This window comes from Onychomys torridus, chromosome 21 (genome assembly GCF_903995425.1).
Source record: "Onychomys torridus chromosome 21, mOncTor1.1, whole genome shotgun sequence".
Taxonomy (NCBI): domain Eukaryota; kingdom Metazoa; phylum Chordata; class Mammalia; order Rodentia; family Cricetidae; genus Onychomys; species Onychomys torridus.
Window position 1 is genome coordinate 43,385,695 of NC_050463.1, and position 13,813 is coordinate 43,399,507.

At 42.5% G+C, this 13,813-nt stretch overlaps 1 protein-coding gene across 2 annotated transcripts in view; it reads left to right on the plus strand.

Annotated features, from left to right (window-relative positions):
• Positions 1-13,813, plus strand: part of Nbas (NBAS subunit of NRZ tethering complex) — a 288,955-nt gene that overhangs the window by 135,992 nt on the left and 139,150 nt on the right. For both annotated transcript variants that reach the window (XM_036170649.1, XM_036170651.1), the window contains exons 33-36: positions 1,858-1,971; positions 9,199-9,312; positions 11,549-11,706; positions 13,286-13,372. In XM_036170649.1, coding sequence (XP_036026542.1) covers positions 1,858-1,971; positions 9,199-9,312; positions 11,549-11,706; positions 13,286-13,372 — 473 coding nt within the window. The remainder of the gene's footprint in view (positions 1-1,857; positions 1,972-9,198; positions 9,313-11,548; positions 11,707-13,285; positions 13,373-13,813) is intronic.

Consider the following 13,813-nt stretch of genomic DNA (forward strand, 5'->3'; position numbering starts at 1 on the left):
TTGCTTTAAATGTTGTGTTAGGAAGTAAAAAAGTAACTGTCTCATAGTCATTATATTATGGAATCTGGAGGAAAACATGTAAAATGGCAGCAGATACTTAGGGAAAAGCCCACACTTTAAAATCAAGTCGTAGACACCTTGGACATAGGCCTTCAAAAAACACGACTGCACTGTGTTATACTGGAAAATGGAAAGGGTCAGCGGCTCACAGGCTGGATTATGTGACTGGATGCCCACTGTGGTCAACGCTGCATGCCTTGAGACATGCAGAGGGAAATCGCAGCAGGGGTCCCAGGAGGTGGCCTTGGCTCACATGCGGCATTTTCACTTCTCATTCATTGTCCTGAGAAGTCATCGAGCAAGCCTACAGTTAGCGCGGTGGACCTTTGGGCTGTGAGCCTGGGGTGGGTAACTAGGGCCCTTAGTTGACTTTGAGAGGTGGTACTCCGATGTAGGACCGACTGCAGCAATCCTGAAGGAGCTAACAGAAACATCCGCCTTATGTCTTACATAAAGTCCTGGGCAGGATGAGTGTCCTGTGATGTACAGCTGTCCATCCTCAAACATCCTGAACTTCGGGGCATACACACTGGAATCCTGAGGTGTAGAGGGCATGTGGTTTGCAATGTTTTCTCAAGTGGTTTAAAAAAAAGTATGTGTCTGTGTATGTATGTATGCATCCAGAGGACGGGGGTGAGTGTGAGTGTATGGGTGTATGATTGTATGTATAAGAGTAGAAGAAATTATTAGCTGGTGAATCCATTTTATACAATATCCCAATGGATATATCTTTGCAACACACCTGTAACCTTTCTATGAGGCCCGGATTCCATTAAAATAAAAAGGTAAAACCAGAAGGCTAATTCCAAAGAACCCACCATATCTTCATTTCCCTAAGACGTGTGCTCCCTCTCAGCCAACTACACAGGAGCAGCTTTCAAAGGGCAGGCTGTATAAGGATTTACACGGACTTAGGAATAAAGATGAAAGCCACAGACAAAATTTAGGGAGTTGGATTGAATTCAGGACCTGCCTCTGTTCGGTGATACTTTTGTTAAAGTATCTAAAGCTCTCTGTACCCCAGTTTCTTCCCATGAAACAATAACCTGTTTATTAGGGTGGGCTTTGTGTGGTTGTTACACATAAGACCCAGTGTGAGACACAGTTCATCTCTATTTTAATGTTAGCTGCTGATGCAGTTGTCATGGTTACTGCAAGCCAGCTGCCTAGCAATGCCGTCCTCCTTGCTATGCTACTATGAGTAAGAACCACTAACCCCTGGAGCTCACTTGATATCCTTTGACTTTTCCCCTTTAAATGTTCTTTGCTCTATGATATGAATTGGTTGGTGAGGCATTTCATTTTCCTGAGTGCTAGTTTATGTGAGGGGACTGGGCTTAGCCTTGGGAGAAGTCGAACATAGTTCCCTTGGGAGCCTCCCGCCCTCCAGCCTGGGGTGAGGTTGAGTTAGAATTTGGCTGTTAGAAGCCAGGCTTAGCGGTAACTTTCCTGTAAACCCAGCACTCAGGAGGCAGGCAGGAGGATTCTTGCACAACCAGGCAATCAGCAATCAGGGCTACATAGTGAGACCCCCATCTCAAACCGTGTGTATGTGTGTGTGTGTTACAATATGTATATTTTGAACGTGGCCTGGGCTTGAGGAGATGAGTTATTACTACTTAGTTCAGGTGGACTCAAATATATGACCCTACTGCCTTGGCCTCAGCACTGTTTAATTACAAGGGTATGCCACTGCAGCCAATCTGAGATTAATAATTTCACTTTGATCCCCTTACACTTGAATGTTTGTGACACCCTTTATGTCTTCACACAGTTCTTCATTGTCTGTTTTTTTAGTGCGCTTGTGTTCTGATCGGATCAGCCTCATCAAGGAGTGTGTTTCCCAGTCCGCCACGTGCTACAAACAATCAGCCAAGCTTCTGGGCCTCGCCGAGCTGCTGAGGGTTGCACGTAAGTCTTTCACATGCTAAACTCCTGTGCCATTTTTCACATCAGCCTACGTGAACATCAGGATTTGTGTAATGGCACCAGAAGAACATCTTTTTTTTTTTTTTTTTTCTTTACCAAGGAACACTGTTTTCTAGGAATGTTGGCATGTTATAAAAGTATATGTTTGTACTGAAGTTTTGTGGAAACCAGATGCCCTGGAAGCAAACTTCTTCAGGGTTTGTGGTTGTGAATCAGCAGAAGCCATTGTTACTGCTCAGATGACTCCCCTGAGAAGCGCCCACTGTACCAGATCACAACCCAGATCTAGTCTGATAGTTCTGATATACTTGTTAGAGTATTTTGTGCACTTACTATTTGGCAAAGTTTTCATACATTTTATCTCATCCAGTTTTCTCTGAAACTGTCACAGTGGTGGTTAGCTTCCCATTTTATACTAGAAATCCAGGAGTCCAGAAGTTGAACACTCTGCTTCCAGGATGAAGTAGGAGCCTGACTTTAAAGGAAAATCTCTGACTCTACATTTCCTGCTTCATTAACCACAGTGCTCGTACCTGCAAGAATAGTTTAGTGCCAGTTTTGTATTTTTATTTTATATATATGTATATACATACATGTACACACACACATACACACAATACACAAATTTCCGTAAGAATAATTGTTGGGTATTTTGTCTCATTAATAATGGTGTGAATATTTTTGTAGTCTAAACCAAGAGATAGTCTCAAAAGTAAAGAGAATTTGTTTTTATTTCTAACCTTTAAAAATTCAGTATATTTAGTAGACACATAGGTCACTATTTCAAAGTCTCCCAGTAAGTGGAACTCGTATGAAGACCTATACTTCTAGTAAACGTGTGTTACTACTTCTCAGCGTGGAGCAGAGCATTGATGTCTGCTACAGACTTGGAAAGGTCTTGGGACTGTGCTTCTCTCTCAAGCATATTGGGCCACCTGGGAGAACATTGGGTGTAGACTCAGAAAAATGGTTTGATCTTGATTTTGTGTGTGTGTGTGTGTGTGTGTGCGCATGCACACGTGTTATAAATTTCTAAGCTTTGTTTGTCCAGATCACACATCTAGGAAACAGGAAAGCTATCCCCTTTGGTTACCCATAGTCTAGTGACAAGAGGCCCAACTGAGTGCATGCGTAGCAAGGTCTTTGAACTTGAAGGATGGATTTCATTAGGACCCAGCTTTTAAAGATGCCGTGTGCATCTCCTCTGCCCCTGTTAGGAGAGTGTCTTGCCTTGCTTGTGACATATAATGAATGGACCTGGCAACCTTCAAACAGTTCTACTAGGAGAGCATCCCTTCTGAGGACACCATAGCAGCGTGTGGAGATGCGTGGTGCTTGGACTTGCTTTCTTTACTGCAGCAACTTAAGTTCTCAAACTTGAGATCACCCCCAATGGGCCACACTCACTTTACAAACACTCACGTGCGTCTCATCATTGAAACATAATGCTAAAGTATAAGATATGTTCAGCAAATTGATAGTGTGAGCTGTGTGCCTTTACGCGAAGGCAGCTATCAGGTATCAGATTTAACGTCTTTTCCGTCTTAACCCAGCCCCTCCCCACTCACCGCGGCTCTTGCAGTTGGAGGTGTTAGGATAAAACTGCCGCCGCGAAGTTTCCCTTTTTCAGTTTATTTAGGCTGAAGACTTGTTCTTACTATGTTTACTAAGCCAGGATCTTTCACCTTTTTCTTAGAGGTTGCCCTTTAGGCTTTATTTGTTTCTGGCGTACCCAAAGGGCAGACATCACTTTGTTGTTTTAGGACCCCCACTAAGTAATTAAAGGTACACGAACACGATCACTGTATATTGTGACCATGGGGCTGAGAACCAGAATGATGCAGAGGGACTGGGGGAAGGGCTGCACAGACAGTGTCATAGAGTACAGTGGGTCCATGTATGGCTCATGTCCTCAGTACAAAGCAAAGGGCAGTGCTCAGTTCCATCATGCTACTCCAAACTTCAAAAAGTCAGCTGTGGGTGAGGGAGAGTCACCATAAATAACAAAGACTCATCGTCAGGGGGAGGGGCCCTCGGCCTCTTACTCAGAAGGGAACATAGAGCTCTGTGCAGACATACTGTATACATTGTACTTCAATACTCAGAGCTGTCTGTTGTGGAACCACTAACGATCTTCAGACAAACCACTGAAGGAGCAGGCTTGTTATGTAGCCCAGGCTAGCCTCTCACCAAACCTTCCTCAGCTTCCCAAGTGCTGAATGACACACATGAGCACCATAGCCAGCCATGAGTTGTTTCTTTCATAGCTCTTCATGAAGCCCCACACTCCTGGCTCTTCCCCCTAAGAATTTACTTGCTTAGCAACATTTCCTAGGCATCAGTCTTTGAAGGCCTGTTCTTCTCCATATTTAGTTTTGAATTACCTGACCAGATTTTAACTTTCAGCTAAGTAACTTTGGACTTCATCATTGCTATTAGGCCACTCTTCACATAAAACTTATTAACAATTATTTCAATTTCATTCTTTAATATTTCATTCAGTTTCATTCTTTAATATTTGTCTCTGCTCCTTCTTACTGTGTGCCTCATAGGTAGAGAGGTGAATCTCATTTTGAGAGACACAGGATTAGAGAAGTTACATAGTTTGGTTTTTAGCCAGCTGGGTGACTTGCTACCTTCCCCTTTTATTCTGATGTTGTGTGATGGCACTCAGTGGCTTCTGTGTATTTTATCTCATTCATCACACTTCTACAGTTATATGACTATTCATGCAGAAATCGTCAGGTATGGGATTTATTGATTTTTAGATAAGAGAAAATAATACATAAAGGTATTAGCACATGTAAATATTTGTAGTTCTTGGAGAGGCTGAGACAGGAAGATTACGAGTTAGAGGCCAATTTGGGCTACATATGGAGAGCCTATCCATTAAAATAAATGTATAAAAAGAGAAGGAACAGGTGGAATCCCTTGCTCTGTTACTTGTGCTTCTCCCAGAGAAGCAGAGTAAAGACAGCCCAAGAGACATCTGCACAAGGTTGCTTCTGCTGCTGTGAGGTGGCTTGGTTGAGTCTGAGATTCACAGGGCAGGAGCTGGTCTGGTTCCCCACATGTGGCCTAAGACTGCTGTGCACAGGAGCCTCTCACCCCACCCCTTACATCTGTGAGTCCTTCTCTGTGACTACATTGGCCTCCTACAATTATCCAGGACTAGCCTTTCCATTTAGCTGTTAGGGGCTTGCATATTGTCTTCAACAATGAGTTTCATGTTTGGAGCCTAGCCAAGACCTCTAAGGTGGGTAAAATACACCTGGCTCTTTCACTATTGTTTATATTGTGCATAAATGCAAACATTTCAAGAGTATTAGGTAGGAAATCAAGAAATAAAGGATTATATGCCAGTTTAACAGAGAATGTCTGGGGAGGCTTCAAGAAGAAAGTGTGGAAGGGTCTTTCTTTCAGTCAGTGGATGTGGTGGGTCCAAGATGCTGCCTTGGGGTTTGTCACTTGCTGGGGCACCCCCATATGTATAGGAAGTATGCATATTGTTAACCTTTTTAAAATTTTTTTATTTTTAGTTAAGCTGACTTTTTATAGGAAGTCTTCTCAAATAAGAATTATTAAAGGTAGAGGGAAAATTGTTTTTCCTTTTCTAAATGAAAAATATAGCATGATATTATCCATACGAAATAAGTTTGAGTTAAATTTTAGCATATTTCCAGTGAATTATTTTATTATTACTTGTTGAACTATACCTTCTTTCACGCTGCTACCTTTTCAGGGAAGCTAAGACAAAAATGTCATGTAACTTAGCTAGTTTTGGGGAGTGGTGGTGAACCAGTGCCTTTGACACTTGTAAGTAGCATAACACTTTTTTATTTAAAGGAATATATAATCTAGGTTTTCATAATGCCCTTGGCTTGGACCGTGCTAACTTCCTGGGTATTATGACAGGTAAAGTGTATATGCAGTTGAACTGGGCATAAGATTTTTAAAATAATAGAAAAATTTCATTAAGATATTAGAAAAAAAAATCCTTGCTGTTCCTGACATTCCTATGTCAGCATTACTGAGATATGTGCATGCTATTTTAAAAAGGTCTTAATATTTGCTAAAATGTTGAGGGAGACTATTCCAAACTGTTGATTTAGGGTTGGGGTTACTACACTGAGGTTTTTTGCAGTAGGAAGCTTAACAGGCTTCTCAAAAGCTAAATGGAGATCCATTAAAAGTGTAATCAGTTTATTTTAGCCGATGGCATCATGAATCGGGCAGAATCAAACCTGAATTGATTCAGGCTTCTGTGAAATAGAAGGGGAAAACTTCTGTAAGGTGTTTAAGAAAATAAGCAAAACTAGAAAAAGCAAATATTGGTTGAAGTGGAAACATCCTACTTAGAGGTGAATTGGTGGTTCGGATTCGTGCCTTGATTAGTAGAGTCCTAGATCACAGGCTCAGCTCTGAGGACGCCTACATGTGAGGTCTGGCCACCTGTCCCCAAACCCCAAAGAGCAAAGGTAAAAAGTACGAAAAGAAGTTTAGTAGCTAAACTAACGGTGTAAGGAACATTAGTGATGTTACTTCAGACTTCCAGGGAAACATCCGGAGCGTCTAGATTATACAGGGAAGGGAGAGGAGTCGAGATTTGGCCTGGCTGGCCTCGTTTCAGTACCACAGTGACGGCTGCTTGGGGATAGATCCTACTTCTACCAGCTGTTTATCTGTTAGACCTGTTGTTTCTGGAACCTGAGGTGCCTGAAGGACAGAGTGACTTCGGGGAAGAAGATGGATGCAATGGAGACAGAGAGGCCGATGTTTATCAAGCTTTTTGGCACTTACTGGACATTTGCAGGTCCAGGGAAGAGTCAGTGCTTTTAGCAAAAACCAGCCCCTAAGTCCTTGTGAGTGTTACTTGGATAGGTAGTGGTCTCTGATTGTCTCAACTAAAGTTTTCATTTTCTAAAGGTCTTTGTATTTAGATGTTTATCTCTCAGACATTCCTTTTAAATATAAGGAATGTGTCATAAATTTTTTTTCTTGTTTTTTCGAGATAGGGTTTCTCTGTGTAGCTTTGAGCCTTTTCTGGATCTCACTCTGTAGACCAGGCTGGCCTCGAACTCACAAAGATCCACCTGCCTCTGCCTCCTGAGTGCTGGGATTAAAGGTGTGCGCCACCACTGACTGGCGTCATAAATTTTTATAAGGATGAATTCAAAGCAAAATCCCTCCATTGTAGCCTGTGTAGTCATTGAGTGCCTGGTACCTCCTGGCATTAACTGTTCAACACTGAAATTGAGGTCTTCTTATTTAAAAGTCCAGGTCTGTACTGTCCCACAGTTATTCAAAGTTTATATCAGCAAATTCAGGTGGGTACAAGATAGAAAATGGATGTACATTGAGCACAAAGGAAAGAAGAATTAAGATAGCAAGTTCATAGTGAATGTGGTGGTTCTCATGACTATAGATTCTCAAGGACAGTGCTATGAGAGAGTCCCATGCACTTGCGATGATAAGGAGTCACTGTTCTGGTGCCCAGGCTGACACATGTTCTAGTATCATCTCTCAGGCCATGTAGGGCTCCCAGAGATGTCTGGTTTCTACAGAAGCTGTCTCAAAAATATGCAACCATACATAGATTAATAAGGAATTAAAATCCTTAAACTCTGATGGACATGTGTTGTATCATAATAGCTAGCTGTGTGCAGGTTTGCTGTGCATTGAAGCATCTTCAAATAGTATGTTGCAGCATCAACTTAGTCTTACTATTCTACCAACATATTGAAACAGAAGGAAAGTGATTTTTTTTATACTCCATTTTGAGCATTTGTTCAGGACTCCTCTACTCACTAAGGCACAGAATACCATGAAGGCCATACACATATCTGAGGCAATAACTGTAGTAATGGGCGTACAAACTTTGTTTTGCCTTTCTTGAATTCTGAGCATCCCAATAGTCTCAATTACCTTGGCAATGCTAACTGAATGGGTCTACTGTAGCTCTGTGGCGTCTTACTGCTTCCAGTGGGCTGGATTTCTGTGTGCTTACGTAGGAAGTCAAGGTGCTGGAGTCCTCTCCTGCTTTGGCTTCTCAGTGAAAGGCTGAACTGCAAATACTAGTGTACCTGTGTGCTCTTTGTGAGTGTGTGTGTGTGTGTGTGTGTGTGTGTGTGTGTGTGTAAGTGTGTGTAAGATTACCAAGAGTATCCATCAAGGGATGAGAGGATTCCACTCACTGAACCTAACAGGATATGGAATTCTTCCTTAAGAGCCCAGAATGGTCAAATATTTACAGAGGAGCAATGAATATATGAGATGAGGCAGTAAAATATCCTCCTAGTGGGGGATTCTGGCTAAGCTAATTGGGGAGGTCGTTGCTGAGACCGCAGTGTGGACAGCAAGCGCAGAGTTGAGGTTTAGAAGGGCCCACAGTTTGTTCAAAGATGTGATTGGTGGTGGCGGCTTAGCTTTGAGACAAGTTCTGTTTATGGCTTTGAATCACTGTACTGCCCCTGTTGACTTCATGCTTGACACCCTCCTGTCAGTGCTAGGACTGTAGGTGTGTGCCACCACATCTGTCTTAGTACATGAATTCTAAGATGAAAAAATAGTATAATTTTATTACCTTCTTCACTCATCCTCCCAGTCAGCATTTCTCCATCAGTTTTGAGTAGGCTTTGTCTGGGCTTTACATTTTGTTCCTAGTGTGTGGCATAAGAGCAGAAGTCAGAAAAGAACTTGGATGAGTTAGTTCATTCCCTCCATCATGTGGGTCCTGGTGATTGATGTGAGGTCATAAGGGTTGGTGGCAAGAACCTTTACCTGCTTAGTTATCTTACCAGCTCTCATTTTATAGCCTGTTCTTGAAGTATAGACTTCTTCCTTAGTAGAGGAAAGAATAAGTCATTTGTAGGGCTGCAGACTCTGTGTGTGTGTGTGTGTGTGTGTGTGTGTGTGTGTGTGTGTGTGTGACAGAGAGAGAGAGAGAGAGAGAGAGAGAGAGAGAGAGAGAGAGAGAGAGAGAGAGAGATAGATAGATTTGGGTATCTTAAGAACTAATATTAATCAATGATCTCTTCAGATACTAAGGAGGACTTGCATGCACAATGAGTAGATTGGAAGGTCAAATTTATTGTAACCTTTATCCTCCAATCACTAACAATCAATCTAATCTGTTTTACTTGTGCATTTGAAATACGCTGTTAATGAACTTGATTGGTTAAGCCTCATGTCATCTGCATGTGTGCACAGGTGAAGACCCAGAAGAAAGGCGTGGCCAGGTTCTGATCCTGTTAGTAGAACAGGCACTGCATGTCCACGACTACAAGACAGCCAGTACATACTGTCAGGAGCTGATGGCTGCAGGTGAGTAGACAGTTCAGCGCTTTGCTCACATCCTCTCCATGATATATAATGGAGATGGGCTCTTCAGAAATGAGTCAGCCTGATGGCTAGGCCAGGCACATGTTTGCTTGAGAAATATTTTGTTAGCAACAAGCATGTATGCTGTGTGCTTATCTATTAATATCAATATTTGAATGGACTCAAGTGCAATAGATTATCTCTAATTTTGTTTATTTTACATTCCCTGTCTAAAATGTGCTCATAATTTTAGGAATAATAATATAATAAATAATAGTATAATAAAATAATGCTATTTTATGTATTATAGAAAATAAAATTTGGAAGAATACCTATAATTTGTGATGAGATAGTCAATATTTCTATATCTTAATGTAAGAAAAAAACTGTGTTGAAAAATTGGGAAGAGGCTTGGCCTAAATATTTTAAAAATTGAATTTAAAGTTTCTGAAAGAACTTGAAAGAAAGAATACTGAGAGTTTATTGTGGAATAATTTCTCTTCCAAAGCACACATTCCTCCATGGAAGAAAACACAGTGCCCTCTTACCATGAGCCCTCCATGGGAAACCTTTACTCCAGTGCTGCCCTGTGGGAACGCCTGCACTGCTCACTCAGGATCCCAGCACTTGTTTGTTGCTGGGGATATGCCCTGGGGCTTCTTGTGGCTAATGGCCTCTGTTACTGCTAGGCTCCCTCTCCAGCCCCTTGTATGGACGTTGTCAGTGACTAGTAATTTTAAGGAAGGCTGTTTAGGATTGCTATGTGAGAGGAATCAGACCCAGCTCCTTGCACATCATGGACAGGTGGGCATTTCATCTGGGAGCCAGCTGAAGTGGTTTGTTGATGGGAAAGGAAAAGACGAGAGGATCAGGGAAGAGGAATCATTGCTGGGTTGTTTCAGGAAGGTCTTTGAAGGCGGGTCTAGGGGAAAAGGCAGGTGTCAGCTGTGATATTCCATCTGGTGTCAAGGGTGTGGATCATGCTCAGATTCAACAGTTTTGCAAACATGAGCTGTTAGGGCCAGACTGAGGCCTGGCCTAGAACATGGCTCACAGGAACCTGGCTAAAGTTTTGGTCAAGGTCATAATCTTTGGCAAGAAATCTACAAATAATTTTACACTCTGGAAGTCAATACAGAACTTCCTAACCTTATCATTAGAAAAGACTTTCCATGCTGGGCAGTAGTGGTGCACACCTTTAATCTCAACATTTGCAAGGCAGAGGCAAGGGAAATCTCTGTGAATTCAAGGTCAGTCTGATCTACAAAGTGAATTCTAGGACAGGGCTACACAGAGAAACCCTGTTGCAAAACAAAACAAAACAAAACAAAAAAACAAAACAAAAAAAACCCCAAAAAAACAAAAAACAAAAAACCCATGAAAACCTTCATGACAGCTAATTGTGATGTTGCCACATGAAGTTCAGAGTCATTTTTTTTTGTACAAATCCTGTACTGAAAATTACTTCCATAAGGTTAATTCCTGAATTAATTTTTAGTGTACATATTTAGAGACATGATCCTGGGTGGATGCTTTTAATCCTAGAGCAAAAGCTACAGTCAGGCTGGAATACCTTCAGATGAGAATAAGTGTATTTAAGGAATTTGTAGTGTGACATTGTAAGAAAATATCTGCTGAGGCTTGGGCTCACTCCCTTTGACCCTGACTGTAGCTGTCTGTCTTCTGTGAAGTGGGTGTTTCTGTGTGAGTACCTGCTCCAATTATCTTTGTAGTAGTTTGCAATTTCTGTTGCACTTTCAAGGACAAATGTTATTTAGTCCTTTTGACAACCCTAGAGAAAAGGGGTTATGATCGTCTCTTTGTAGTCATAAAGGAAGGTATGGTATTGGAGCTTTTTCCAGTTCACAGGTGTGCCGTGTGGTTGGGTGGTGTCAAACTCTTAGTATTTTGCATTCAGAATCCACCTTTTTAACTGAACATCAAGTTCAATGAATAATTTGCATTCATTTATCAATCCTGAAATGTAAAGGGTTCTGTCAAAAACACTTGTCTGGAGTAGCCCTGAATTTTGTGGATAATGAACGGGTCAAATCTGTCTTTTCTAGCTTGGGTTTTCAAGCTTGTGCACATTGTATTGTTAATGACTACTGCTTTGCCTTGGAACCACAAGACCTCGTTAGTACTCCCTGGCTAATACCCTCCCTCACCTTTGCTCACATTACTCTTCCTTTTCACAAACCCCTTTTTCTTTCTTTTGCCCTCTTTGCTATTTTCTCAGGATATCCGGGAAGTTGGGCTGTTTGTAGCCAGTTGGGCCAATCTGAAGGCTACCGGGACCTGGCCCGTCGCCAGGAGCTCATGGCTTTCGCTCTGACGCACTGCCCTCCCAGCAGCATTGAACTTCTTTTGGCAGCTAGCAGCTCTCTTCAGACGGAGGTGAGTGGTCACAAACACAGTAAGTCCCGCTGCGTGGGAAGTTCACTTGGTTGAATGTATGTATCTGAGACACGAGGTCAATTTTTGTTTGTTTTTGCACCATACAAATGTTCTAGAAGAATTACGGTTGTCACCAAAAGAGGAATTTGAAAATCCGAGGATACTGTAGTGTTGTTGGCTTTATTATAGTAAGGAAGAAAGGGTGTAAGAGGTTTGAGTAAAACTACAAGTATGTTAGGAAATAATTGATTGAAAAATAAAGGAAATGTAGAATAAAATACATGGGAAATAATCATGTGACCCGTCTCTGGAGCCATGTTATTTAAAGCCATTGTTATCATAAATTCCTCCTGGTGTCCTTGGGAAATGATGAGTGGGAGTTGGCCTTGGGAAGATGCTAAACTCCCTAAAACCATGCTGAGTTAGGTGGAGAACCTGCTTGATGAGAAACAGCTGAGAGAGGGAGGGTCCTGGCAGCCTTGCATTTCATGCTATGAACATCCATTGCATTTGTCCACTGCCCTTGTCCATTGCGTTTGTCCACTGCCCTTGTCCATTGCGTTTGTCCACTGCACTTGTCCATTGCGTTTGTTCACTGCGTTTGTCCACTGCCCTTGTCCATTGCGTTTGTCCACTGCCCTTGTCCACTGCCCTTGTCCACTGCCCTTGTCCACTGCCATTGTCCACTGCACTTGTCCATTGCGTTTGTCCACTGCACTTGTCCATTGTCCTTGTCCACTGCCCTTGTCCATTGCGTTTGTCCACTGCCCTTGTCCATTGCGTTTGTCCACTGCCCTTGTCCATTGCGTTTGTCCACTGCACTTGTCCATTGTGTTTGTCCACTGCACTTGTCCATTGTGTTTGTCCACTGCTCTTGTCCATTGCGTTTGTCCACTGCCCTTGTCCATTGTGTTTGTCCACTGCCCTTGTCCATTGCGATTGTCCACTGCCCTTGTCCATTGCGTTTGTCCACTGCCCTTGTCCATTGTGTTTGTCCACTGCCCTTGTCCATTGCGTTTGTCCACTGCCCTTGTCCATTGCATTTGTCCACTGCACTTGTCCATTGTGTTTGTCCACTGCCCTTGTCCATTGCCCTTGTCCACTGCCCTTGTCCATTGCGTTTGTCCACTGCCCTTGTCCATTGCGTTTGTCCACTGCTCTTGTCCATTGCGTTTGTCCACTGCACTTGTCCATTGTGTTTGTCCACTGCCCTTGTCCATTGCCCTTGTCCACTGCCCTTGTCCATTGCGTTTGTCCACTGCCCTTGTCCATTGCGTTTGTCCACTGCCCTTGTCCATTGCGTTTGTCCACTGCACTTGTCCACTGCACCTTTCCATTGCCCTTGTGGCGGGCTTCTTACAGATAATTCCCACTCTTGAAGCTGTCACTTCCTTGTGAAACTATTCCTAAACTCCTTGTTTGTTTTGTTTGTTTAGGCAACAGTTTGTTGCACCAGACTGTTCATTATCAAATACAACCCCACCTTCCCTTAGAGGGGGAACCCACTACTTCTTAAATTTTAGGCCTACAATGTGAAAAGAAGGAAATTAAAACAAAAATACAATCTTTCTTGTTTCAGATTCTTTACCAAAGAGTGAATTTCCAGATCCATCCTGAAGGAGAAAATATTAGTGTCTCACCCTTAATTGGTAAAGTTCTACAAGAGGTATGCTAAGAAGTGTGAAAGGAATGAGTCTGAAAGCTACTGTAGGTGGAATGAAACGGGGTCAATTATCCAATGCCTGGTTCCTCTCCAGGATGCGTGGTGGTTACTCAAGTCTTGTCTTTATTTGGTCACTGTGAGAGGGTTCTTGTTTTTCTGTTTACTGTAGAGTCTGACCATCTTTCTGCTGAGCTCAGCCCCACGGGCTTGTTCTGAATCTCCATCCTCCTTTAAAACAGTCCTTTCAAAGTTTTTCCTGACTTTTGGGCTTCCTGTTTCTGGTATTACAGTGAATTAGAAAGTGTCAGCCTGCCCCCACGGTGACTTCTTGGATTAAGCCGTGCTGTGTTGCTACAAGTGTGCACAGACTGCTCTGTTAGCCTCTTGTCAGCAATGAAGCTGCCGCCACAGCAGTCCTCTGTGTCCACTTAGGCAGGAAAGGCA